General features: G+C 48.8%; 1 protein-coding gene across 3 annotated transcripts; it reads left to right on the top strand.

Annotated features, from left to right (window-relative positions):
* Positions 1–317: 317 nt before the first annotated feature.
* On the top strand, positions 318–26,079 carry TCIRG1 (T cell immune regulator 1, ATPase H+ transporting V0 subunit a3). Of its 3 annotated transcripts, none has more exons than XM_044438311.1 (21): positions 318–426; positions 3,432–3,569; positions 4,269–4,389; positions 5,271–5,349; positions 8,219–8,448; positions 10,192–10,289; positions 10,689–10,815; positions 11,080–11,162; positions 11,600–11,693; positions 12,705–12,917; positions 13,674–13,824; positions 14,886–15,025; positions 15,450–15,607; positions 15,708–15,798; positions 18,289–18,407; positions 18,821–19,034; positions 19,366–19,479; positions 21,465–21,581; positions 22,613–22,730; positions 24,439–24,610; positions 24,897–26,079. In XM_044438311.1, the coding sequence occupies exons 3-21, from the start codon at positions 4,273–4,275 to the stop codon at positions 24,976–24,978; spliced, it is 2,517 nt and encodes an 838-aa protein (XP_044294246.1). In that variant the 5' UTR covers positions 318–426; positions 3,432–3,569; positions 4,269–4,272; the 3' UTR covers positions 24,979–26,079. The 3 variants fall into 3 exon arrangements, with proteins under 3 accessions (XP_044294246.1, XP_044294247.1, XP_044294245.1); XM_044438312.1 differs by having other exon boundaries at positions 3,432–3,809; positions 10,195–10,289; XM_044438310.1 differs by having other exon boundaries at positions 3,432–3,809.
* Positions 26,080–27,691: the final 1,612 nt, after the last annotated feature.

The raw sequence follows: 27,691 nt of genomic DNA, 5'->3' as shown, positions 1-27,691 counted from the left end.
ACTGGGGAGGTCGGTGTGGGGTTGGATGGACTCGGGGGGATGGTGGAGGACAGGAAGGCCTGGAGGAATGTTGTCCATGGGGTCGCGAAGAATCGAGCACGACTTTGCAACTGAACAACTACAACAAAAACAACAACAGAGTAGACTCTCTGAATAAATAGGGCTTCAGCTAGGCCAGCGCTGAATGCAAGGGGAAGCCTTCCCGCCAGTCTCGGAGCAGGGTGCGAGGCACCAGCCGGCCTCTCCCCGTCGCCGGCTCAAGCAGGAAGTGCCTCGGCGCGGCGTGCAGGGATTCTCCCGGGGCGGGCGGATCATCCCTCCTTTCGGCTGGGCTCTTCCTGGCAAAGAGGAAGCGCCTCCTGTGCGCCCGAAAGCCACGCTACGGCCCCGGCGCGGATACTGCAGATCCTGCGCCGGCATCGCAAGGTCGGTCCCTGTTTAACCCACCCACCCCCCGCGGGCCGCTCCCTAATTCACGCGTCATTCCTCTTCATCCGAGTGCCAGCCTCGTTGCCCTCCAGCTCTGGCGCTAGTTCCTCTCGAGATCGCCAGCCCTTTCTTCTTTCCTTTCCGGCGGGGTTCTGTTCTTTGCCTTGGGGCTTGGCTCTTTAAGTCTTTGGCTTTCTCTTCGAAGCCGTGCTCCATGTTGCCTCCGCTGCAACGCGCTTTGGAAGGGACGGTCGGGGTCCTCTCCACTCCTCTCCTCTCCTCTCCTCTGCGTTGGCAGCTGCGCCTCCTTCCCCCGTTACGGGAGAGCGGGCGGCCACGCGCTTTCGGGGAATCCCTGCACGGATCAGCCCTGTGTGCCCTGAGCTCGGATCCGGAGACAATGGCGCTGCAGTGACTGCGGGGCGGGTTGCCGCTCGGAAGGGGTGCACGCAAAGGGCTGCAATTGACGCTACGGAAGCGGAGGTGGCGGCGGCTGGAGAGCGAGCGTATGGCTGCTTCTGAAGACGAACTTTTGGCCGCCTCGCTTTTCGTGGAACGAGTTCGGGGGCAGCGCAGCCCTGGCCCCATTTTGCGCGGGGCCGGCCGCGCTGTTTGTTTTCCCGGCCACCCCCACGTGCTTTCCCGCGAATGCCATCTTGCCTTCGGAAGAGTGACTAGTCTTAAGAGCCCGCGTTAAAGGTGTGGAGAGGGGGGCTGCCGTTCACGTGAGCAGCGCAAGATTCCCCCCTCCCACTTACTTTTAAATGAAAGGGTTTTGAGGAGATTTCAGGTCTGCCTTCCCTCAGTTCGCTTGAATGTAGAGCGTCCAGACTCTCTTGAGTACCCGGAATTACATTGTGTAGCTAGATCAGTTTAGGAGAAATTAGAAGCACGGCCCAGTGGTGCTCGAGAGCAAGGAGCACAGCGCCTCCCCCCCCCCCACCCGCCCAGCTCATTCAAATTTCCTGCTCTATTTCTCACCTTCCCACCCTTTTCAGAAGTAGCTACATTGGGAGTCCTAGCCCTTTTTCCTGTCTAATCACATTGCATGGCACAAAACTGGCAAGAAACCAATTGGGGTTATGGCTGGAGATTCCTGCCTGCTAGGACACCCGTGTATGTTGGCCTGTCTGTGTGCGACATGCACTTAACTGTTACAATGCTGCGGTGCCAGAGCAAGTTGTTTGCTTTCTCATCCTCATGACAATGAGGCAAAAGTTTTTTAGTATTTAAAAAGTACTGCTATCTGAGGGTGGGATCACTTGGATTTCTTGTTTATTATTATTTCATTTTTATACCGCCCAATAGCCCAAAGGTTCTCCGGGCACTTTATAGTTTCCTACTTTGTAAGTCACAGATCAGTATCATGGAAAAACACCTACCTAAGACATAATTTCTTAAAACTGAAATCCAATGTAATATATAAAGATAATTCATGGTAGGCCCCTCTGCCACAGCATTAGCCTTGCTTGATTGGAATTCCCCCATTAATATGGCTGAGATACCTACCAACAGGAAACCAAATCTTGGTTCTGTCATCAGACATCCTTCTCTCCCTGCATTGCTTGACAGCCTGGATGCTTTTTAATTTTTAAAAATGCATGTCTTGCATTCATAATACATAAGCCAGTGTGGTGTAGTGGTTAAAAGCATGGGACTGGGACACAAGCAATCTAGCTTCTAGTCGTTTCTCAGCCAGGAACTGAGGGACTTTTAGGCAGTAACAGACTCTCAACCCAACCTACTTCACAAGGTTGTTTTTGTAAGGATAAGATGGAGAGCAGGAGGAGGAGAATGATGCAGGCTGTTTTCTGTTCTATGAGTATAAAAAGAAAAATTCTGTAAAAAAAAAGGACAGGCTATAAATCTAATAAACACATATTTATTTGTCCATTCATTGCTTCCTAAAAAAAGAAGAGAAAAGAAGAAGTGTTTTGGGCTGAGGCAAGAAGTTATTGGTAACATTATGGGCGTTGGGTGGCTCTTTGTCACTCACTTCCCAGTGACTGGAAACAGTGTGAGTTGTAGAGGGCACATTGTACAGTGACCTCAGTACTTTGTGTCTACACAGCATGCCCAGGATTTGTATTATTAGAGAACTTTGTTCTGTTTTGCTCACTGAAAATTTTGGGGTTTGTGCATTTCAACAGGGATAACTAGAGTGTTGCTCAGTTGATGCCTGTCAATAAACAAAAGTGTATTGATGTCAAGGAAAAAGTCACCACTCTGAGACCTAATGTTAGGGTTTTAGCCAGGCTGTTTGACTTTTGTGGTCTAAAATCAGATTATTATTATTATTCTTTAATCTGTACTGCAGTGTTGCATTTCTGCTATTCAGTGCGAGACCGCTCACAAGGCCTGATCGACAGAGCGGGAGCATTCAGCTGCTCCACTCAGATTATTGGATCTCCGTGGGGACAGAAGTTCTGTCATTTTGGGAGCTCTGAAGCAAGGAATATTCTGTCTTGTCACTGCAGAATTGTAACAGGAGAAGGCATGCTTAGGGTGCTTCCACTGTGTCCAGTCTCTGTAAAGGAACAGAAGGCCTGGTTTGAAGGGAATATGGCAAGCTCTAATATGGTGAATTCGCTTCAGCACCATCTCCCCAGGAAACAGTTTGTAGTCGGGGTGTTCCTGGCAAAGCGCTGTGTGTTAGGCCTGCCCATGTCTAACAAGTGCCCTCCTTGTGTGTAACTTCTGCAACAGAAAATGGCCTGATGAGCCATGGTAATCTGGAATATCGAATTTCCCCATAAGAGTCACCTTGTAGCAATGTCCACTCGGTCCATCTGCATGTCTATATGCCTGCAATGTGTGCCTAGTTTCTAGCCTGTTGAGGTTTTCTGAATCTAGCAGAGTTGTGGGAGGGGTTCCTTTTCGCCTATTCATATCTCTGCTCCCAGATCGACCACAGAGTTTCAAGTAAGGCACCTTTTGCATTATGGAGAGGAGTGATTTGAAAGAGGCAGTAGATCTAAGAATTTGTTTTCTGCCTTTGACAGGTCATTGGGCCTTGCCTGTGTCTCTCTCCACTATTTGCCACCTCCTAAAATGTCGAGTTAATGGCTCCAACCATCTCTACTGTTCGTCTGGCTTGAGTCCTATGATCTGCCGCCTCAGGACATTTTTTCAACCCCACGGTGAGCAACATGGAGCTCTGAGTCAGGCACTCGCTCTGAAGCGGGTGGTCCTGCCTCAGCTTGGAAACTGTGTTGCAATCCCTGAGCTGAGACAAAAAGCCCCAAGTGAATCAGCAGAGGCTGAGTGCCAGTTACAGCGAGCTGTTAGAGCAGGAAGGACTATCTTGGGACAGCTTCTTGGCCAACGCCTGCAGGAGAAGCCCTGTTTTTGCTTCTTTGCACTTTGTGAAGCACCCAGAGGTAAGTGTGAATCCTCTTTGTTAGCTGGACCTAAAGGCCCTCTGCAGTTAGGAAAACTCAAGCAGATGCAACAGTACAGTGATGCTTAGCCATCCCTGTTTTGGGGAAGTTCCATTCTTCTCTGTCCAGGAAACCTTCGTAGCCATGGCCCTCCCATGGCTGGCAGAGACAGACAGAGCCTTCCTCCTTCCTGAACCTTTTCTTTCTGCCAATTACTGCCCCTCTAATAGCTGCCCCCCCCCACGCCTGTTCTTGTTTCCTTGTTCTTTTCTCTGCATATTCCAGAGAAATCGTCCACCTTTCATCTCCTCCTTCCTGATGTCTCATCAGGACAGCTGCCAGAAGAGAACTTCAAGCACCCACATTATGCCAGTTTGAATTACTGCTAGCCTGTCAGTGAGTTGGTGCATACTTAGTCCTTTCTTGCTCACAGATTCTCCCTCTCTTTGCCTCCCCTAGGGACATGGGGACCTTGTTCCGCAGTGAAGAGATCTGCCTGGCCCAACTCTTCATGCAGTCGGCTGCAGCCTACGCTTGTGTCAGCGAATTAGGCGAGCGTGCGCTTGTGGAGTTCCGTGATGTATGTGCAGGAGGTCTCGGGGAGCAACGCTGTGGCTGTGCTCTTCGCGCAGAGCGAGAGTTTGCCCACAGCTACTCCAAACATATGATTTTACATCTGTGAGAGATTTGGTGGGTGGGTGGCTATAGCTCATGAATGTAGCTGCCCTCTTCCTTATAATAGTATCTCCTGCAATTGAGGTTAAGAATATCTTTTCACTACAACAATGAGGGCTAACAACTTAAAATTTGTGTAGTGCATTGCACAGAGATGTCTGCATGCAGGGCCAGAAAAGGGTGGCCCATTGTTAAGGGTGAGTCACCTGAATTGCATTTCCCTGTACAGCTGGAATTCCAGGTGGTGGGGGCAGTAGGTTCCATGGCTTAAGCAAAGATAATGGCTCAATGGGCTGATAGGACACTTGGCCATGTAGGAAAGGTGGCTTTGAGGATTGCCTGTGCTGATTTTGACATAGAAAAGGCAAGTAATAGCATTTCTGTAGGAGTTTAAAGTTTGATGAGTGCCCATCTTCAATTTGATGGTTATTGTCTGCTTTTCCCCCATAGATATTTTCATGTACCTGAATGCAAAGAATAATTATGATTCTATACAGATCATTCCGCCTCCCAGGTTTTGAAGAAAGTCAGATGTGGCAGACTGATAGCCCATTTCTGGTGCAATTTGGCTAAATGGATAAGGGAGATCTGAGTAGAGGATGGCACTGGGTGGAGTGCAGAAGCAGCTGTGAAATGGCTCTTGATGTTGAGCTATCCTTAAGGGAAAAGGGAATGGGGTGAGCAAGCAGTGGGGACTTTGGCCGCCAGGTTCCAAGGTGAAGGTGGGGCTGCCTTGTCTAGCCCTTCCCTGGGCTTCTTGCTAGCTGTGTGCTTCTTTACTTTCAGCTGAACCCCCATGTCAGTGCCTTCCAGCGACGTTTTGTGGGGGAAGTGCGGCGATGTGAAGATATGGAGAAAACCTTCAGTGAGTAGCATTCATGCATGGGGGGATGTGGTGGGGGGGGGCGGTCATCAGTCATGGTGGGATTCCCGTGGGGTTGGGAATGAACCCTCCTGAATGCCACAAGCCAGCCCTGCTCTCTCACCTGCTTTGCAAATCCAAGAGCTGTCGGTGCACCATCAAGGCTTTGGCTGCTCGAGATTTTGAGGGAGACCCTCCGTTATAACCAAATTGGATGAGTAAATCATGAGACACTTTTTACATGAACAAAGCCACATTTTAGAGTCTTCATATACTTTCTGGTTTATGGCTAATGATAGTTGCACTTCCACACATGGGTCACTTATTATTGCCTGCCTTTGAAGCTTCTCCAAAGATGTGGTAGGGATTAGGCAATTTTGGTACATCAGCCATGGAAGTTGCAGACTGTTATAATTAGTACTTCCTGAACTGTTATAGTTTCTTGTTTCCTCTTCGTTTACCAGAAGACCAGAGTTTTTAAAGATGCCATTACTGTGCCTATTTTCTGGGGTGGGTGGAGGGAAATTCTAGTGCCTTGAGTTGATCTGATCTCATGCAGCCCTCTTGGAATATGTTTAACATGTATTTGATAATCACAACTTTTCAGAAACAACAGCACCATTTTAACCTTTCCGTGATATCTCAAAAGGTTTCTAGTAGCTAAAAGGAGATGACACGAAACTTTTGACTGGGGGACTCTTTGCCTATCTGTTTCCCTTCAGATATTTTTGACTATAGTTTCTATTAATCCGAACCCCTAGGCATGTGGGCTGGGATGGATCAAGCTGAAGTCCAAAACATATGGAGGACATCAGGTCAGGGAAGCTGAGTTAGAGGAAGCACTTGCTCAAGTATGTCTGTTGTCATCGTCCTCCTCCTCATCTTATTTGGCACTTTCAAGTGTCCAAAGCATTGCAATTGCATCTTGTAGTTACAACAACCTTTTCTGATAAATCAGAGTATTATTCCTCTATATTGCAGATGGAGGAACTGAAACTGAAAGAAAGTAGCTTGGCTAAGGTCGCTAGTGAGTTCATAACAGAGACACGATTCACATTGGGAACTTTCTGCTTTGGAGCTCAGTTTGTTTGCCTGTATGCTACTCCCACTGCTACGTGAACTTCAATGTAATTAAAAAAATTAAAGCTTTGCCTGGAAACTATGTTATTGAAACACAAGATTCTTATAGCACCTCATTGCAGGGGTAGGTAGAAGGTGAATCTTCAAATGTCTGGGACTTAGGCTCCCAGCAATCTTGATGATTGGCCAAGGGCTTCTGGGAGCTGAAATCCAAAACAGCTGGAGAGCTATCTTATGTTCACCTCTGCCTTAAAGACAAACACATTTATTATGGCATAAACGTTTATGAAACGCAGAAGTAAAACCTTCATGAATCTCCATAAAACCTCACACCATAATTTGTTAATCTTCAAATTGTTGCAAGATGCTTTGTTGTTTTTGAAAATAGACCAGTGTAGCAACCTCTCTGAAATCTGATGAACTTGATTCTAGTGCACAACATTGTATATTTTTAATATGTGTTGGTATTTAAGGACTGCCAAGGTCTTTTTTGTTTGTTCTGTTTTGTTTTATTTTGCTACAACAAACTAACACCACAACCTCTGCCACAACTGAATTATTTTTATCAGAATACCTGTAAATGTATTAAGACATGAGAAGTTAATAGTACATACTTCCTTTATATTGTCCTAAATGTTAAGTGGGGGGAAAGTTGAAGGTGATGAAACTTATGAATAAAGGTTTTTTTTATGGACCATTACTTTAATTACAGCTTTTGAAATGGGCAATTTGGCCTGCTAGAGTATGATCTGTTCATTCTGTTACTAATTATTTTTGGCATTCTATTTTCAGCAATGAAAATCTGCTAGTGGAGGAAAGAGTCATTTAGAAAAATGCTTGGCCCCATATGACGGGGTACAGTATTCTGTGCTAGTTTACAGTTTTGTTAAGAGTAGATGCTCTGGCATCCTGTAGGGATTCCTAGACTCAGTTGCAACCTACAGAGGGAGTAATGATTCTGTTTGATCTTTGCTATTGAACTTGGGAGATCTAGAAATGTATTGCTTTCTTGTAAGGGGAAGCTCTCATAACTTACTAATCATGTAATACAGAATGTTTAGAAGCACATGCCTTTAGAAAAGTCCTAACTTTCACAAGCATCATTGCAAAAGTCTGGGAATTGCTGTGGTGGTGTTCTTGACAGGCCGACTAACTTTAGAGTCTCCAAGCCAAGTGCAGTCCACTATCTATGGGGCGGGTAGGGAGGGGCAACTACAGGAGTTCCAGGGACCATTTTTGCCTCCTGCAGGCTGCACTAGGTGAAGAACATGATTAAATACATTGCTGCCAAAATTCAGTGGCAAACTGGTTTGTAGTACTCAGTTGCTTGATTGCAAACTAAATTTGACCCTTTTAACTCTCTGTAAACTACAGAGAATTAAAGCAGACCAATTTAGCTTTCAAACAGTTTAAAATTGATCCTCGTAGAATCCCAGTGCAGAGTGTCATTTTGATTGCACGAAAATTATACATATTCGTTCATCACATAGTCCACACCTATCCATGCAGTTTATCATGCTGGATCCCTTATTTGTGCAGTTCCCAGCAGTCAGCAGGAATGGGAGGTTTGCAGAACCCCTGTGGGGCTGCTATACATAGAAACAAAATGAGTCAAAGGGCTTGCCCATCTAGTCTGACCCACAGCTCCAGCTGGCTCCACTCATGACGTGCCTACCATGTGCATGAGTCTGGTGATCTTGTTGGATCTCAGTGGTATGATCCTGATCTTCTGTGACCCTCAAAGGAGACAACCATCTCAGGTGCCTCTCATGCGTCCTTTCTCCCTCACCAGCCTTTTTGGCACAGGAAGTGCAGAAAGCCGGGTTGTCGCTGACATCCCCTGAGGAGAATTTGCCGGCACCATCATTCCGCGATGCCCTGCGCATCCAGGAGCAGTCAGAGACACTGGCTCAGGAGCTGCGGGAGGTGAGCTACAACCGGGAGAAGCTGTTTGGTCGGCTACAGGAGATGCGGGAACATATTCATGTGCTGCAGGAGGGGCAGCGCTTCACTGGGCAACTGGTAAGTGATCCCCTCCCACCCCACTCTCTGACTCTCAGGAGCTAGCATTTTTCTTGGAAGATGGTGGCTGTTTGGGTAATGCAGAAGCATCTCTTTCAGAAAGGGATACTGAAAGCTTTGAGGGTGGCATGCCCTCTGCACCCGGGGAGACTGGGTGAAGAGAGGAAGTGGTAACCTGATGGAAGAAGTCACTGGAGAGGGCAGCAAAGGGGGGAGGGTAGCAGCACCATGGAGGAGAACCATATTTTAGGGCACTTAATCTATAGATACCCTTTAGAACAGCTTCCCCCAACCTGGTGTCCTCCAGATGTATTGGGCTGCAACTCCCATTATGCCCAGCTAGCATGCTGGCTAGGGGATTTTGGGGGTTGTAATATAACAAATCTGAAGGGTACCACATTGGGGAAGGCTACTTTGGACCGTGTTGGGGAATGTAGTGCTGCAAGAAGGAGGCATCCAATATGTCCATTTTTCTTAAAAGACAATGCCCTTTGTCGCCCACATGGACCTAACACCATGCTGTACTCAAATGCTGTGAATGTTCCCCAACATTTCCAGACTTGATCTTGGTTCAGTTTGCTTCCTGGCCAGTGCCAAGCAAAGGAAAGAAACTCAGTGTGTGTAAGAGAGCTGGACTCTGGCCTGATCTTCACAGCCCTGTGGGGCCTATTATGTGCTAGACCCATGGACATCCTAGAACCACCTGAGGCTTGCTCTAATATATTTGCTGAGCGTTTCTAGGGCAAAATGTTATGCCTCCTCCAACACTTAGACTCCCATGTTGTCCCAGCGGAATCAGGTGAGGTACCCAGAGTATAGCATGGTCAGATTTTCTTAGAGGAGCTTCAGTTGGTATGGCCTGTTGGCAGGGTGCTTGGACAGGTTCATGCAGCCCCATCTGTACTGGAACTTCACCCCTCTTGCCTTATAAAAACCAGCAGGAAAGGAACAGCTGGCTGGGCCAGGGAGGGGATCAATATCTGCTTGAGAGAGAGGGTGGTCCCATGTTACCTGAAAGAAACAATGGTCAGACTGCTCTGGAAGAAATCCTCTCTGGGCCTGGAAGATCTGAGGAACTTTAGGCCAGTGGCAAATGCTCCTTTCCAAGGCAAGGTGTAGGAGCAGGCCTGGAAGATACCTGCAGTCACAGCAACGTGAGCACAGCTGTCCTCCGTTTCAAAGTGGGTTCAGTATTGTAGGCAATCAGCTTGAGGCCCTGAACTTTGTCTTTATTAGTTTTAGTCACATGCTGGACCAGTTAGCACAAGCAAAAGAAGCCACCAGAGCTAATTTAAATCACTTTGCAATCCTGGCACATGCAGGATATTACTTAAATAATCACCACCCAGGTTTGGCTTGTTGTGTCATCCAAACCCAAGTGGCATGGCTTGATGCAGGGGGAACAGCCCTCTAATAACCCCACAGCCTTGGGTTATTGGAGGGTTGCTTCCTCCTCCAACGAGCCATGCTACCCTGGTTCAGACAGCATGACAAGCTGCTCCTGGGCAGTGATGATTCAAAGTGCAACATGATTTAGATACGTTGCCATTCCTCACACAGGCCCTCTTGCATCTGTTTTGGCTGCAGGAAATTATTTCACACTGCATTTTCACTACTGCAGGCTGCCATCTGTAAGCATGTTATGTTGCGTTTGGTGTCCAGGGAAGGGAAGGGAAGAGAAGAGAAGTCTTGAGTTTTTGGATTGGTAAATAGCCCTTCTCTCACAGACTCTTTCCCTGCCAGCAGGTGCCTTTAGGATCGCCCGCCCGCCCCCGCGCCTTCTCTGAGAGAGATCCTCTGTTGGATCCATTCACGGCACAGCGACTTGATCTCAAAGTAAAGTAAGTTGGGAAGAAACTCTCACTGGTGTCTGCTTGGTTAACGCTTCTGTGAGAGATCTAAAGCTTGCAGGGAAAACCAAACCCTTTGCTCCTGGGTGGAAGCTGGTCCCACCTAGTGGCTCAGTGTGTGAGGAGAGGAATCTGCAGTTTTCTCCAGCCACGGACTCTGCCTGGTGTTAAACAAGCCCCATTCCCCCAGCCCCATTCTGCCATATGCTTGATTACCATTTAGGGTCGCCATGAGGATTACTGGGCTCACGTACTTGAAGGCTGTGTGTACACTTATCATGGGCTGTATATGTACAAAGCGCTGGTTGTGTTGCTGTAGGCGTCCACATGCTGGGCATTGCTTGTGCAGTCTCAACGTGCATGTTGTTCCCCCCTTCCCCCCTCCCCAAGCTTTGTGGCAGGGGTGATTCACCCGTGGCGGGTGAGCTCCTTTGAGCGGCTGCTGTGGCGGGCGTGCCGTGGCTACCTGGTGGCCCACTTCACAGAGGTGCCGGAGCCGATGGAAAACCCAGCCACGGTGAGTCACGCCAAAGAAACCAGGCCAGGGTGGGGAGGTGAGCTGGCTGGCTGTTGAGGGGTTGCGGAGTCAGGAGGGGCAGGCCATGCGGTGGGCTCGGCTGTGGGTGAGGTTCAAGAGGGCGTGTAGAAGTCGCAGGGTGGCTTGTGACTTCGGGAGGCTGCGGGCATTTTCTGTGGCCTGCCTCGGGAGGAAGGCTCCCGAGCTGCTTCTCCTGTGCCTCTTAGCGCCGAGACTTCTGGCAACCTCTCCTCTCACGTGCAGGGCGAGACTGTCACCTGGGTCATCTTTCTCATCTCCTACTGGGGTGAACAGATTGGGCAGAAAATCTGCAAGATCGCCAACTGGTGAGTACTGCAGGGGCTGCTCCTTCCTTAGAAGATGCATCTTCCGCAGAAGACCACCAAGGATGGTGCATGTGCCCCCCCCTCCGCTGCGATCTCTTTCTGCTCCTTTTCAGTTTGGGTCAGGTGCTTCTTCTCAGGTGCGGCACCTGTTCCACAACAGCTCCCCTCCCTTACCTGCTCATGGGTCTTTCACCTTTGCCTGCCTTGCTTACTCCAGGGCCCCACTTTGGAGCAATTTCTGCGGCAAGTTCTCTACACCACTGGTGTATGGCAGGCCATGAAACCGGGGTAGCAGTGCGACATCGACTGCCTTCCATAAGTCTCAGCTCATCTCTGCCCTTCTTTACACAACTGGCCAAGAAGCTCCGCCTTCTCCCACCCTGCTGTCACTTCTTGTGTGCTCTCTCCTGCTCATGCCGTGTTGTGTCTCTCCCCAGCTTTCACTGTCACCTGTATCCATATGCTGATTCGGAGGCCGAGCGTGGGGAGGCACTACATAAGCTGAGCACCCAAATCGAAGATCTGGTCACGGTAAGGGAGGAAGAGCTGTTTGGGGTGGTGACCTGTAGAAGCTTGGAAGAAAGAATAGCTCAGCCCCTCCTCAATCTCAGGCCTTCCAGATGTGTTGGCCTGCAACTCAATTTATTCCCAGCCGACCAGCCATTGGAATTATGGGACTGGCAGCCTGACACACCTGGAGGGCCCCAGGTGGGGGAAGGTTGGTGGTAACCCATGTAAGTGATGAGCCTCCCTGTGCTTCTAGTGCTCCTGAACCTGCCTTCCCAAGGAGGGGAGGGGAGCTGGAGGAGAGAGAGAGTTCCAGGGGAGGGAGGGAGAAAAATAAGAAGAACCATTCCCATGAGTAGAGATTAAGATTTCTTAAAACTGGTTATTACATTTTTACCCTGCCTTTTTCCTCTTGTAAGGATTGTATATCATTATGCTTGTAAAGTATGTTTTTTTCAGTAGTAGCTGTTGCTATTATTATTACAATTATTATTTTACAACCCCTAACACTGAATTTTTGGTGTGTTGAATATCTTGATTTGCAAATTTCTCTCCCACCTACTCCAGATCTTGCATGACCCAGGGTCTGGGCTGGAGAGGCTGGTGTCCCCCAGTTTCCTCAGAGAATTTCCTATATGTGTCTCTCTCAGCCTTGCTCGGTGGACTCTGTGTGTTATTTTGACTTGCAGAGAATGCAGTCAGGATATTTTCAATGGGTACATTTACCTACCCAGTTACACTCTGTTTTTGACTTCTGCAGCAGAGAAAGAGGAAGTGCCAATGAGAAAAAAATCTCTCACTGATTGTGTGGTCAACAGGTTTTTCCTTCTTCCCATGATACTTTTTTATTGTAATTATGCTGAAAAATAAAATTTCACAAGTGCAACTGCTGTGCATCTTCTGTAGCCCCAGGCACAGCCACATTTATGGAATTATTTGAGAACTGCTGTTCTGAACAACTCATTCCATTGCCAAACTGTTTTCTTTAAAGCAAGAAATGTTTTGCATTCTGCAGCAAACTCCTTCTGCCAACAGGTACTAGGCCAAACGGAGCAGTACCTGGACCAGGTGCTACAAAAGGTGCTGATGGTCTTGCCTGCTTGGCGAGTGCAGATACAGAAGATGAAGGCCATCTACTTCATCCTCAACCAGTGCAGCTTCAACATCACAGACAAGTGCCTCATTGGGGAAGTTTGGTGCCCCGTCCGCGATCTTCCTGCTGTGCAGCAGGCCCTGCGGGAGGGATCAGTAAGTGCCATAAAGGCTTTCCCACTTCCCTGCCCCTCCTCATTCTGCACTGCCAGCGATGCAGCAGCTTTCTGCTTGTTGTCTGATATACCCTTCAGTCCAGTTCCCATTTTGGAGATGATGGGGATCCCATATAGTTGGCCCCATACTGTTGCCTGCTAAAGGTCCGTGCATTGTCAAGTGGGCCCTGTAACAGAATGTTGCAGTGGGAAAGATCCTGTTCATAGCTGGCAGGGTCCAGATTTTCTGGTACAGAATTTCAGGCTTCTTAGTTAGCATATATACAGCCCTGGATGCAGCAAAAATAATAGAAGATGGGTAGACAGTGTAAGGCACTGGAATGCCACTCTGGACAAATGGATTTTATTTATTTATTTATTTTGGGGGGGGTGGGGGGATCTGAGACTTCAGTAGGTCCATCCTAGCCATTTCCCTCTTTAATCATGAGGACTAGAAACTTCTAAAAGCCGGGCTTATATGATCTCATGGCAATCTTGCTACTCACCTATGTGCCTGCGGTGGGTAGCATTTGTCCATGGCTGAGCTTGTTAACAGCAACCTGTGCTGCATCCTGGGAGGTGAAATGCGCAGGTAGCTTGCCATGCACTGCTAGAGAGTGCAGGAGAGAAAGTTGGCTTGTGCCAGGTCCAGCTGCATGCGACTCTGTCTGTCTGTCTGTCTGTCTGTCTTTTTAAGGGCAGCTGTGCTTAGAAATGGACTTGAAGCTCCCCTGCCCATCCTCTCTTGTCCTTGCAGCACCGCAGTGGTTCTGGGGTGGAGTGCTTTGCCCAGCGGATCTCCTGCACCGAGCCCCCACCCACCCTCATCCGCACCAACAAGTTCACGGCTGGCTTCCAGAACATTGTCGATGCCTATGGGGTAGCCAGCTACCAAGAGGTGAACCCAGGTGAGGAGAATTACAGCGTCCAGCTTGTCTTTCCCCCTCAGAGGAGCATCCTTTTAGCAATGAAGGGAATGCTTGGAGGATGAGGCCATCAGTGGCTCCGGGCCGTGTTGGCTCTATATTGCCCCCAGCAGTCTCAGGGATGGTGCATCTCTCAGGACCAGTTTCTGGAGAACACGAGTAGGAGGGTGCTGTTATGCTCCCGTCCCACACGTGAGCTTCCTATGAGCATCTGACTGGCCGGCTCAGGCAGCAGTGCAGTAAGGTCAAGTTAATTCCTGGACTTCATGGGGCGCGCCTTCAGATGGCCATGTGTATTAGATCAGTTGTGAAGTACCCACATTTCTCTCCCCTTTACCACCATTTCACTGACTATCCAAAGCGTTAGGAATGCTTCTGCATTCCTGATACATTAGAATAATGACGGCCCCGCCGAGCCGCCGAGAACAAAGAAGGAAATGCTTGCGCGTGTGCAGTGTTGCACTTTTGACTCACTACAGATCATAATGACCAGCAGAGCAAAATGGGGGTTGCTTCTGCTACCCAGCTGCCCTCACCAGCTGCCGCTCCTGCTTGATAATTTGGGGGACCGCTTGGCTGCCAGCTTCTGGACTTCGGCTCAAGGTCTGAGTCCAGCTGCTTGAGAACAGAATGCTGGGACTAGTTAGGCCCTTGGTCTGGTTTGGCAGTGCTTTCTCTCTTTCCTGGGCATTGGCCACTGGAACTGAATGGCATTTTCCTCAAGGAGGGAGGGCTATGCATTTTTGGGGGAGGCTGGTTCTGGGGTGGGGGGGAGGGAGGGGGGTGGGGGAGGGGGAACTGGGAAGGCCGTTTCAGGTGTTCGTATGTCCACAGTGAGCCAGGTGGACAGGAGGTGTGGCGCGATTCTCCACTGAATGTGTGCCCTGCCTGATCAGATCCTCTCCCGGTGCTTTACAGTTCCAAGCTAGGGAACAGGTGGGGACGCTGTGTAGCTTGGTGAGATGAAAGGCAGCTGGCTGAGGGTTTGGGGCAGAGAGGAAGCTTCCTTGGGCTCCCTGTCTAAGGTGGGCTCTGTTTTGCAGCTCCTTACACCATCATCACCTTCCCATTCCTCTTTGCTGTCATGTTTGGGGATGTTGGCCATGGGCTGCTGATGTTCCTCTTCGCCCTTTGGATGGTGCTGGGTGAGAACCGTCCCGGCATGAAGAAGGTGGAAAATGAGGTGAGCCCCAAGAGGAGGAGGGGTCCCTTCCAGGGAAGTAGGAAAGGAGGATCTGATGCTTCTGCAGCCTCCCCACAACATGGCCAATGGAGAGGGGTGATGGGAGTGGGTGTCCAACAGCATCCGAAGGACGCTTTGCCTCCTATATATATATCCCTCCATTCCTCCAAGGAGATCAGGGAAGCAAACGTGTTTTTTCCCTGTTTCATCCTGATGATCAATCTGGGAAGTAGCTTAGGCTGCAGTTTAAAAAAAGGTCCACGTTTACTTCATGACTGAGTGGAGAGCTGAATCTGAGCCTTCCAGGTTCAAGTTGGATGCTTTAACTGCTGTTCTTATTCCTTGCTGACTCTCAGAGAACTTACATATGCACACAGGCATATTCAGCCTTTGTCTTCCTTCCTGCTTTCTACCTTTCCCCCAGATTTGGCAGATGTTCTTTGCGGGCCGCTACCTCATCCTCCTGATGGGGGCTTTCTCGATCTACACTGGCTTCATCTACAACGAATGCTTCAGCAAGGCAACAACCATCTTCCCATCTGCCTGGAGCGTTGCTGCCATGGCCAACTCCTCAGAGTGGAGGTATGAACCATCCCATGGCCCAAGCCAGGAATGGCCTCTCCTTCCATCTGCTGCCTTTTTCTGCCGCTCTCATATACCAAAGCCCTCCTCCTCTTTACAGCTTGAAGGATATCACTACAAACCCTGTTCTCACCATGAACCCCAATATCACAGGAGTCTTTAACGGCCCTTACCCTTTTGGGATAGATCCGGTAAGTACTGAAGGAGCAAACTGATGCTGGGAGTTTTGATAGTCCTGGAGCCTCGGTTGTTGTGGTTAAATATGTGAGTGTCATATAAGGATGAGCTGTGAGTGCACATGGGGCACCCCTTTAGCCATCTGTATTCATGCTCAGCAAAATCGCAATTCTTGGGGTGGGGGTGGGGGGTTGGTGGAAAACCATTACCTTTCAGCTAGCTTAAAAACAGTGATGTGACTTTCCTGGAGAATGGTAAACTGGAAAATGCTAAATTGGCGCCCTTGTTTATTATTTTATTTTAAGCTTAAATTGAGTAAACAAAAATGAAAGCAAAAAGCAGGTACTCCACTTTACTTTTATGTCCCAATAGCCTGAACTGAAATATTTGCTTAGAGAAAGTATTAAACAAAGCAAACTGTAGGTGGTTTAAATGTACCAGGGTGCCAAAATACCACCTTGCCTAGGGTACCGAGATGGCAACTGTTCCCAACTGCTTGAAAACCCAGTCCCTTTTGGCTAAAGGATTGCCTCATCAATACGTCAGTGGCCAGCGGCAACTTAGGACCTGCCTTTTTTACTATTATGCCTCCAACTGTTTTTTTAGAATGAGGTGGGCAGCTTGCAGCCTTCCAGATGTTTTGGCCTATCCATTCCCATCAGCTCTAGCCAACATAGCCAGTGGCGAGGAATCTTGGGAGTCATAGACCCATAATCATCCGGAGAGCCACGAGTTGCACATGTGTGCTCTGGAAGCAAGAGGTTTTAAGACATAGTGGTGCATTCATTCATTTCTCTATTCCAGCGCTCTCCAGTGGATAGTTGGCTGTGCAAGACAAATCAAAGCCCAAATTTAACAATTTTATTTCACCTTCCATCATTCCCCTTCAGCAGGTCTAGTGGCCACACTGGCTAGAGATGTTGTAGGTTGCTATCCAAGACTTCTAGAATTGCGAGGTGGGGGAAGACTGGTATGGTCTGAGCAGAAAACTTTTCTGCTCCATTTCTAAGTTGCAGTTTTTGGCAGGATGCTTGGGATCCTTAGGGCAATACTGAGCAAGTTTCAGACAGTGCTCCTTCTACAGGAAATAATGTTCTGCTGCCCACCAAATGATGTCTTTGTCTGAAAAACAACAGGTATTACTATGCAAGTATTTCCTGGCTCAAGAAACAAGATGCTGCTATGTGTATCTGCTAAGAAAGAATCAAAGATAACTGCCCATTTTAGTTTTGGCTTTGCTTTTGCTTGCAGAATTGAGATGAAATAAAGAACATTAGCTTTGGTTTTTGGTGGAAGATGCACCTGTAATTTATTTGCAGATGTTACCATTATTATTGGCAGAAAGCTGCAATGAATTGAAATGACTCTTTGCAAAAGTGAAGGAAGAAATTGCAAAAGCAGGACTGCAGCTGAACATTAAGAAAACAAAAATCATGATTGCAGAAGCATTACACAAATGTCAGCGATGAAGAAATTGAAATTGTGAAAGATTTTGCACAGATTGCCTCAGTGATCAATTCAGACAGAGACTGCAGCCAAAAAATTCAAAGCAGACTGAGACTTGGAAGGCAGCAGTGATGGAACTAGAAAGGATCACCCAGTGTAAGGGCATTTTGCTGGAGACCAAGGCCAAGGCCATCCACACTATTGTATTCCCAATCACTTTATATGGGTATGAAAGCAGGACTGGCAGGAAGTAAATGGATACATTTGAATCATGGTGTTGGAGGAGAGATGTAAGAATGCCCTGGACTGATAGAAAGGCAAACTTAGATCAGATCAAACCAGAACTTTCCCTGGAAGTAAAAATGACAAGACTGAGGCTGTTTTACTTTGGGCACATTATGAGAAGGCAAGACTCACGGGAGAAGAGAGTAATGCTAGGGAAAGTCAAAAGCAAAGGAAGAAAAGGAAGGGGTGTCAAGGATAAGAAGTCTGGAGAGCGTTTGTTTATGGGGTCATCACAGGTTAGGGATGACTTGGCATCATGTAACAACAACAGAGCATTAGTTTTGACTCGCCCTGCACAGCCAAGTGCATAACTTGCTTTTAGGTGTACTTGTGGTTCTATTTTTGTCCCACCAAAAAAACATACACATAGGATAATCACCTGAAAAATTGTGAACTTCCTAATGTTGTATTGGTGTCCAATTTGCTAGTGCAAACAAATTTTATGAAACATTAGTTTTTTAGAAATGAAAAAACTCTGGAGAAGAAATCTAATTTTGAAAATCATCTGCCTCATATCACCATTTAAAACAGCTTATTCCAACCTGGAGGCCTCCAGGGGTTTATGGGAGTTCTTGCCCAACACACCTGAAGATTACCAGCTTGGGGACGGCTGGCTTAAATGTGTGCTCATAGTTCAGAAGGGTCAGGATTGAAGTAAATGAGTTTACATTTTGCCCCACCCCCTTCTGTTCTGTTCTTCCTTCCATGCCCAAAGCGTTTTACACGATGTATTTGTTTGATATGTGTGTTTCTTCTCCACTTTTGTGAGTCAGATTTGGAGTTTGGCGGTCAACCATCTCACCTTCTTAAACTCCTTCAAGATGAAGATGTCTGTGATCCTGGGCATCGTGCACATGAGCTTTGGGGTGTTCCTTGGCATCTTCAACTACATGTGAGTGTCTGGCTGGTCTGCTGCCTGCTACTTCTACGAAGTGGAGGTGAGGTAGGGCACCCAAAGGCTCCACTTCGGTCAGGTTATATGCTACTGTGAAAATCCCATCTGCCTCAGAGTCTGCACAGGGGACTTTGAAAGGGAATTGGATCAATTCACTGAGGATAAAGCTATTAATAGCTGCTAGTTGGTTGTCTGTGACCTTCAGGATCAGAGGATCTCAATACCAAATGCTCGGGAGCAACAGTCCGAGGGGCGATTGCTTTCCAGGGGGCACTTGGTTGAACATTGTGCAGAATCAGATGCTGCACTAGGGGCCTTTGGTTAGACCCAGTATCAGGACTCCTTTTTTTTCTGGTGGTATGCTAGACCTTCTCATTGCTGATGGCTCTCCTCTCCTGTCTGGCTTGCAGCCATTTCAAGCAGAGATACAAGCTTCTGCTGGTTTTCCTTCCGGAGGTCACTTTCCTGCTGGCTCTCTTTGGCTACCTCGTGGTCTTGATCTTTTACAAATGGGTGACGTACAATGCTGCGAGTTCCCAGCGGGCGCCCAGCATCCTCATCCATTTCATCGACATGTTCCTGTTCGCACAGAATGCCAGCAACCCCTCGCTCTTCAAATACCAGGTAACTGCTTGTGGCCTTGCGTTCTATCTGCTCGGCTTCTTGGGAGCAGGGGACATGGCAAGGTGTCCTGCGGAACCCCAGAGGGCTGGACTGGAGTAAACTGCAAAGGATGTCCAGGTACCCCTCTAACCACGCCTATGGGCTGAGCCTGAGGCAGAGCAGAAAATGTAGGGAGCAGAGGACACTGTATTTACTCCTTGGCCCGGTTGTCATTATTTCCTTTCTTCCCCAGCAGCAGCAAGCCATTCCATCTCGCCTTGGTTTTGGTTGTTGTGACTTGGGACTGAAAGGATTGCATCTCTCCCCCCCCGCCCCCCCTTTCTCACTGCAGGACATAGTGCAGAAGGTGTTGGTGGTGGTGGCCCTGGCCTCCGTACCTGTCCTGCTGCTGGGAACACCTTTGTACCTCTGGTGCCAGCGTCCACGTCGGGCCTCTCAGTCCAGGGTAAGACCCCGATCCTCTGCCTGAGCTTGAGGCTGCCATCCAACCTTGGTTTCTACCCCATTTCCTTGGCACGATGGGGTCAGTGCAGTTCTGTGGATGTGCTGGTGGGGAGCTCTTGCGACTGAGTCCGCGAGTGGCCTCTGGTGGCCATGAGGGATCCAAAGGGGAGGCATGTTGTCAGGGCGGAGGAACTTCTTTCAGCCCAAGGGCTGAATTCAAATTCAGAGAAGGTTGGGGAGAGGGGGGGGGTGGGGGGCAAAAATGCAAAGCATACCAGCAGATTGTAGCTTAAAGCTCCAGTCACCAGTGACAGCCTTAGCAAAGGCATTTCAGAATAGAGGGGGAAATTGCACAACATCCAGGAAGCCCCAGAAGATTGAAGAAGATGGAGCAGGGCCAGGGACTGGGTTTGCGCAACACGCTAAGCCACTGTGTCTTCAAAGCCATGGTGACTTAGTGTGTTGCTTCCCGCAGGGTGGCTTGTTTGTGGCTGCGTGGCTTGTTGTAGGGTGTTGGAGCCATCCCTGGGTTTGCTATATCATTCACATCCTGATGGCTCAGCAAGCCCAGGTGAAGCCCAACACCCTACGGAGTCACTTGGTTAAATCAGCAGGAAAGCTTTCCACTCCTGCCAAAGGGCCACCTGGTGATTGCGTCGCCACCTACCCCAAAGTGCCCCAGTGGCACTCGGAGACCTCTGGCCAAGGCATCATCCCCCACTGCAGCTGCCAGCCACTGTCCTGGCTTTGCCATGCCATGACTTTCTCTCCCTTTTATCTTTTTGAGATCACACAAGTGGACTTCCAAGCTGCCTTTCATGATCCCCTTGAAGGACCCCTAGTGATATCTTGGACTGGCTTCTTGTGGTCCCTCCTTTTTTTAAAGCAAAACTGTACCGATTTTGTGTGCAATGATTGCGTTCGTTACCCACATGCCCTGTTTGCACAAATGGGGTTTAAAAAAGAGGACCCTGAGTATTGACTGGGGCCGTGTCCACTGGCCGAATCCAGGCACCCATCCTCTGTGGTGTCTGGGGCAGGCTGCAGGTAAGCATTTGCACGGACCTTTCAGATTTGACAGGATGGGATCAGAAACATAGAAAGAGAGTGATTCAGAAGGGACCTCCCAGGCTATCTAGTCTGACCCCCAGCTCATGACATGCCTACCTCATGCATGTCCAGCCTATCCTTGAACATCCTCAGCAATGGGCCTCAACCACCTTCCTGGAGAAGCTCATTGTGAAGCAAGATTGGGCTTTGCAGAAATGGGCTTTTCCTACCCTCTCCGTAGTATAATCTCCTGATTTTAGCCGATGTGAGTAGTTGCCCCGGTTTTTCAGGTTCCCCCCCCCCCCTTGCAACAGCACTGGAGAAACTTGTGAAAGCAGGCCAGTAGGCAGCCCCTTCCTCACAGCCCGTACCTGCTGCAGCGTTCCCCTTTTTAAGTCTGTACAAACGGGGCTTTTCAAGTAACCTCTCCAAGATAAAATATGAGTACAATAATTTGTCTATATAATTGATGTAAAAACAGTTGTGTAAAATGGGGTAACCACAGAGATACCATTGGGATCCTTGAAAGAGCACTTTGTGAATGCCCTTTTGGGGTCACAAAGGAGGGTTCAACAGCCAGCTTTTGCTAACTCAAACAAATGAACTGTTTACAAACAAAACACCAGCTGTGGTGATCCTGAAACTGCTTGTGGAGGCTGAAGGGAAGAGCGGACACCTTGGTGTCCCTCGGTCTCCTGAAATACCTGCAAGAAGCCCATGTGGGGGAAGAGAGGTGGGGACTGGCCACTGAGCCATGATACATCCAGCCATCCTTTGGGCACATGGCAGCCCACGGACAAGCAAACTACATTTCATGATTTGTTCTTTCGTGTGGCGTGCTGTGGACTCACCGTGTGTGTGTGTGTGTGTGTGTGTGTGTGTGTGTGTGTGTGTGTGTGGTTTCTTTCTCCCTGATATGTCCTGGGATGCTTGCAGCACAACCCTTCTAGTACAGAAGACCGCCAATCTTTGCTGAACTCACAAGAGCCAAGCAGATCTGTGAACATTACTGTGGATGATGTGGATTGTGCAAAACCCAAGCAAGAGGCAGAGGTAACGTCTTGGCTCAGGAACAGTGGTCTTGCTCCAAATGCTGGCATACTTCCAAGCCTTCCCTTAATTGACAGGACAATTAAAATATATTATGCCCATTCAATTGCTTCATTTTTGCTTTGTTTTGAACCATTTGTTAAGAACTGGCATGAGCATGGAAGGCTGGCCAAAATGTACAGAATGACTCTGGCCCGGAGCCCTGCCTTTGATTTCTAAAAAGAAAGGCTCAGGGTTTTAACAGTGCCTGAAGGCTGCACCCTCTGACATGAAAACCTGCTCCCTGTCTCCCAGATATATGAGAGAAGGCTGGAATTATCAGGTGATGAAGGAAATTTATTCTTCATAGGATCAGGAGCCCTTCTCTCCTTTTTAATTGTTCCATGCCTTTTGAAGAGCGACTGTGGAAGAAATAAAAATTGCCTGGAAGTTGCTTAGCCGCAGTGCACTGAGAAAGTCACTGGAGGATAAGACTATTGGTGGAGCACTGAATAAATGGGTCAAGCCATATGGAGGATGCTGCAAGAACTGCCCCCTTGCTGTTTTTAAGATGCTAAATACTGAACCGCTGCAAGAACCACTGAAGTGGATCGCATTGCACTGGAGATGCCAGTAGGTCCGAAGTGCTTTACATTCAGGAGCACTTCTCTTGACTTGGGAGATTCCCCCACAATAAAAATGGAAAGACTCCCATGTGGGGAGCTGTTTCCAGGCTCTTTTGCATGTATAGAGAAGGCACAAGATGACAGAGACTGCCGTTAAAAACAAAACAAGATTATCATGACAAGGACAGCCTCAGGATCTGAGTAGTGATTTTGGCTTGGTCTTTGGCGTGGTTTTTTTTCTTCTATGCAAATGCATTTGGGCTGGAAGATTTCTCTCCTTTTCTTACAGCCCTAAGTTCCCTGCTTGTTTTTTCCTTAAGCTTAAATTCTAGTAGCAGCTCCAAGGGACTTTGGGTCCTTTGGGTCTCCTGACTGTTTCCCCCCAAGAGTGTGAAACTAATCTCTGTTTCTTGCCCATCTCTCCTTCAGTTTGACTTCTCTGATGTCTTCATGCATCAAGCAATCCACACCATTGAGTTCTGCCTGGGCTGCATCTCAAACACAGCCTCTTATCTGCGTCTCTGGGCTCTCAGCCTGGCCCATGCACGTGAGTTTGAGTTTCTGGAGCTGGGAGGGGAGAAGGTGGAGAATAAGAGGCATGGAGAGAGCTTTGGCCACATGCCTCTGTGAGCCAAGTGGGAAGCAGAGCAGATGTTTTGTCTCTGAAGCCTTTGGGAAAGGGTGATTATGTGCCTTCGTATGCAATCCAGTGCATGTTTAGATAGAAAAATGGCCTACCTGAGCTAGAGTAACGGACTGGGGAATGCTGGAAGCAGTGAGACAGTTTTCTGTCTAAATATGCACAGGGTTGCACCCTTAGCGTCAGTGGTAAGTCTCTGACTGTTGTTTCTGCCCCCCAGAGGTCTCTGGTGTGCGGTTGGGAAGCTGAAAAGCTGCCCAGCCACTCTGCTGGTTCCTAATAACCCCATACACTCATTACCACCTGGAGATGTATTCCAGAAATTTTATAGTCATGGGAAAAATCAGTATTTTTGTGTGTGCATGCAATTTTCCCCCCAAAGGAAACAAATCTAATTTGAGGGGAAATTGAAGAATAAGCAACATTTATTTTTGCTCCAGGACACCCTTGCTCAACCCACTATCCTCCGAATACTTTCTCATCAACCTCAGGCAGCATGGCCAATGGTCAGGAAAGCTGGGCAGCGTAGTCCAAAACATCTGGAGCATACCAGATGTTCCTAAGGTGGAATTATATATAACTTGGCTTGCTCATTATATTTAGAAAGCTTTAAAAAGTAAGCTCAGTAAATTTGTAATTATGGTCTGACTAAACCATATTTTAAAATTTAATATACCAAGCACAATAATGTGCAAACCAAGTTATACGTAATATATATGAGGTTCCAATTTTATGGCTGACCATAGAGTACTTCAGCAAGAAGTTCCCGAAGCTTCCTAATCATCCTAAAAGCCAGAGGAAGCTGGAAGAACAGGAAGCAAAAAAGATTAGCGTATTGCAAAAAACATTGGTGTATTGCATCTGTTCTTGTTAGAGAGAAAGTTAGAGAAGTTTTAAAACCTGTTTCTGTGACAGCGGTAGATAGTTTTATAGCCAAGGCAGCATTCCCTAACAGTGATGTCTAATTGAGAACTTTATTAAAAACTGTGGCAGTGAGTTTTATAGATCCAAGTTGCATGTGCCATTCCATCAAATCTGGTGACATTGGCGGGATAACTTAGAGTGATTTATTTTCAACCTGTATTTGGGTCCTAGATTAGAACTGTGCTAATTGATTGCTACAGCATCATCCAGAAACACAGCACTCTCTAAAACAAATCCCAGAGCTTCAGGAATGTACATTTTCTTCCATATTATGACATCATGACTTTATTGACATGTTGGAAAACTGAAGCATCCCTGTCTATCAGTAGAAAGATATGTTGGATCAACGATCTTTTAATAAGGAATGAAAAATAACTAGGCTGGGAATCTTTCAAAGAGGATTTTAAAAATCCTCTTATGTTTTTTCCCTGACATTTTACATCTCTAGTCTTTCTATGAAAGTCTTGTTACATAATTCATAGAAATCATTTGTGAGGCTGTGAAAGTTGAGTGCCAATATATAAATATCTTGTATTCAATTCTAAAATAACTTATGACATCACCTAGAGCTGTTAATTTTCCCAGTTTTTCAGCAAAAAACACAAGCAGTCCTCAGAATTAAAAATGACCACTCCCAGTTTTTTCTTTCTGGATTTCTTCCTGGCCTTTCATCCCTCTGTCCCTCCTGCAGAGCTCTCAGAGGTGCTGTGGACCATGGTGATGAGGAATGGCTTCCACATGACAGGCTACCAGGGCGGGGTGTTCCTGGTGCCCGTCTTCGCCTTCTTTGCAGTCTTGACAGTGGCAATCCTGCTTGTGATGGAGGGCCTCTCAGCTTTTCTGCACGCCCTGCGTCTGCACTGGTGAGGCACCCTTTATGTGGGCGAAGCACACCCCTCTTGTGTGTGAGAGCACCTGCCCCACTTGTCTTGCATGGCTGATGGCTTCCACCCTGTGGACTGGAGCCTTGGCAGGACCGCTCTCCCAGGGGAGGGGGCTTTCATGGGAGAGCGTGGCCCTCTGGCTGCCAGCTGGGTTGGGACATGCCTGTTTCAGGAGCTGTGGGACAACCGAGGCAGGGAAAGTAGAGCGTGGCCAGGTGAGAGCTGGTCCTGCAAGGCCTGGACCAACCCCTCTTGTATCTTGCAGGGTGGAATTTCAGAACAAGTTCTACGGAGGCGCAGGATACCGGTTCAACCCATTTACTTTCACAGCCAGCATCTGGGAATAAGAGGACTCCTCCTCCTCTCCTGAGAGCAGATATGCCGTGTGCCCCTGCCAGGAATGGACTGACTCGTGCAACATTTTGCACTCAGGCTGCTGACTCCTGCTTCCTCTTTCCGCCACTAGTGCCTCCTGTCCCTCCAGAAGGTGGGACAAAGCTTCTGCATCCCCATCCCATCCCATCCCATCGGAACCACCTGCCACTTTCCTCTTACCGTACAAGAGAGGTTGTACAAAGGCGTGTTGCTGGAATATCAGTATTTACAGCGACATTCTGGAATCAAGGAAAAGGTCTGCAGGATTTGTGACCTGCACCGTGCCATGGTATTTCCGCCCTGAATGTGCATGACTCGGAGCTGAGCCAGCCAGCCTTGCGCCTTTTTCTGTCACCTCAGAGCTGCTGCTGGGAAGAAATGAAAAGCGATCTTGAGGAGTGCTGGAATGTGGGCAGCAGTGTAGCCAGGAGTCCGCAGGGCTGGCATGTGGCACCGTCTGTCTGCCTTGCTTGTCCTGCTTGCTTGCCAGCGCAGCTTTGTTTATTCTCAGACAACGAGACAGAGACCCATCGAGGCACGTCTTATGCTGAGGGAGGCTGCTGCCTGCTTTTTGGAACCCTGCTCCAGATTTTGATGGATGTTCATTTCCACATGGCAGCCTGCCTTGAAGAGCCTTGTTTGTTTCCCTGGTAAGCTGCCTGGCTGGAGACACTGCATGGGCCAAGGCATGCTGTGGAGCCGCAGGTTAGCTCCAGGCCTCTGCCCAGGCCTCATTTAAGGGATGGCAGCCTCTAGCAAAGTGGCTGACACCTTGGAAGGGGGTCACTGTGGCTGTGCCCGCCCTTTCCCTGGTCCCCAGTTGTGGGGAGGAACACCCGACAGCAGCAACCGTCCTGGACAGGTAAAGCTTGGCCAGCACAAAAGGGGCACCTCTGCTCTGAATTGCACAAGCTTCCTATCAAGGGCAAGGTGGACATAGCACCTCCGCTCACCTTGCCAAGTCCTGTGTTTTAAGCAGGTTGTTCAGAATACTGTGCTAAAAACCACCAAGTCAAGCTCTTAACATAGCCATTCAGTTCTGCAATAAAAACATAACTCTTGCTGCATTGTTATATTTGCCTCTCAAGTTTATTTCGGTTGCAAAGTTTGCTTGGGATGCCTGCTTTGCAGAATTGGGTTTAGGGTGGGTGGTTTGGGAATCACATACATACATTTGGGACGAGCCTCAGGAACATGGTTGAATTCCTTTTAAGGAATGTGTAGAGAAGAGGCAGACAACACGGTGTCTGTGTCATGAATGCAGCCCCAGGTCTGTTTCCTGGTGTCCGCCAAGGTGCCCTGCTCTCCCACTTTTTGGAAAGAAGTTTTCTTACCACTAACAGAGGTTACTTGACTTTGGTTTTTGCTGGCGTGACTAACTGAAGGGTCACGGGGAGGGGGGTTGTTTAGTGTCTTGAGCCACAGGCTCCACTCCACCTTGTACTCAGCTTTTGGATGAACTCTGCCCCACCTCCTGGGGCAGCCATTGTGTGGCGGTGCCCAGGATAGGTTTTCAGATTGCTAAACATCACCCAGCACTGCTGTGGGGTGTTCCAAAGAGAGAACGAGCAGTTCCCAGCAAGCTTCCCATGCCTCAGAAATGAGACTGATTCAGTGCCAGGCCCTGTACGTTATTTAATGTCCATAGGCAGGGGAACAATGGTGTGAGAATGCCAGTGCTTGTCTTGGGAGGGACAGGGGCAGTGTCAGGTTGGCTTGAAGATCCCTTCCACTGAGGGCAACCTGTGGAAAACGTGGGCCATTTTAAAGGGGGGTGTGAGGGAAGTGGGGCACCACAGCTGAGCAGGTGCGGCTCCTTGAGAAAGGGGAAGGGTGGAGAGGCCGGGCTCAGAGCGCCGTCCTTCACTGTTCGTAGCCACCAGCCGCATAGATGTTGAGCGCATGGAAGCTGGTGCCCCGGCTGCTGGGGAGGGCGTACGGTGCTGCCCGGGAGCGGGCGCCCACGTAGATGCTGTGGTAGGAGAGGTGCTTGTAGGGCAGGGCACCCGGTGTGTCGCTCAAGGGCCGTCGAGCGAGGCACATCTCCGGGAGGCTGGCGGGCGCCACCAGCGGCAGGTGCTGGAGCTGGGCAGCGTCTTTGAGGAGGGAAGGAGGCAGGTGGTGGCTGCTGGGAAACCCTGTGAAGATGGAAGTCGCTGTGAGGAACCGAGGCCTTGCCTGCCCGCCCGAGCCACCCCCTGCGCCATGGCTTCCTCTGGAAAACGTCAGCCTCTCTCTCACTCTGCTTTTTGATCCTGCCTAGTCTTCCCTAGACAATTGCCCTCTTGGCCAGTGGGGAGCCAGCATCGCCTGGGGGCTAAGGTGGGACGGGGCAGTCAGTCACCTAATGCACCTCAGGGTTGTTGTGAGGTTAACATGGTGCTCTGTCAGCTGCTTGGGCCGCCCACAAGAGGGGGAAAAGTGGAATAGAAACGCAATGTAATTATACTGAGCCGGGGGATGGGGGAAGGAGCAAGCCCCACCACCCCTGAGGAATTCATCCCAAACTTTCTCTCCGGGAAGAACTTCCTTCTGCTCTCACTGGGCACCAGGATCTTTAAAGGCCATGACCCGCGCTTTACCACGCGGGCTGCTGAAGATAGGCTTCCGGGTGGCCGCAGCGCCACCTTTCTGGGGTCGCCTGTACATGCACCTGTCATGTGCTTTGACCTGATCGTACAAATG

Source organism: Varanus komodoensis, unplaced genomic scaffold (assembly GCF_004798865.1).
Source record: "Varanus komodoensis strain SLA01 unplaced genomic scaffold, ASM479886v1 scaffold32, whole genome shotgun sequence".
In the NCBI taxonomy this organism is placed as follows: domain Eukaryota; kingdom Metazoa; phylum Chordata; class Lepidosauria; order Squamata; family Varanidae; genus Varanus; species Varanus komodoensis.
This window is presented reverse-complemented; position numbering and strand designations above follow the sequence as displayed.

What these genes read in the sequence shown, in the direction of transcription:
- TCIRG1 (XM_044438311.1), top strand. Translation starts at nt 4,273, where the DNA reads ATGGGGACCTTGTTCCGCAGTGAAGAGATCTGCCTGGCCCAACTCTTC. An exon ending in ACCCTTTTGGGATAGATCCG is followed by an intron (nt 15,799 to 18,288) that starts GTAAGTACTGAA and finishes TTTGTGAGTCAG; the next exon opens with ATTTGGAGTTTGGCGGTCAA. An exon ending in CACGCCCTGCGTCTGCACTG is followed by an intron (nt 24,611 to 24,896) that starts GTGAGGCACCCT and finishes TGTATCTTGCAG; the next exon opens with GGTGGAATTTCAGAACAAGT.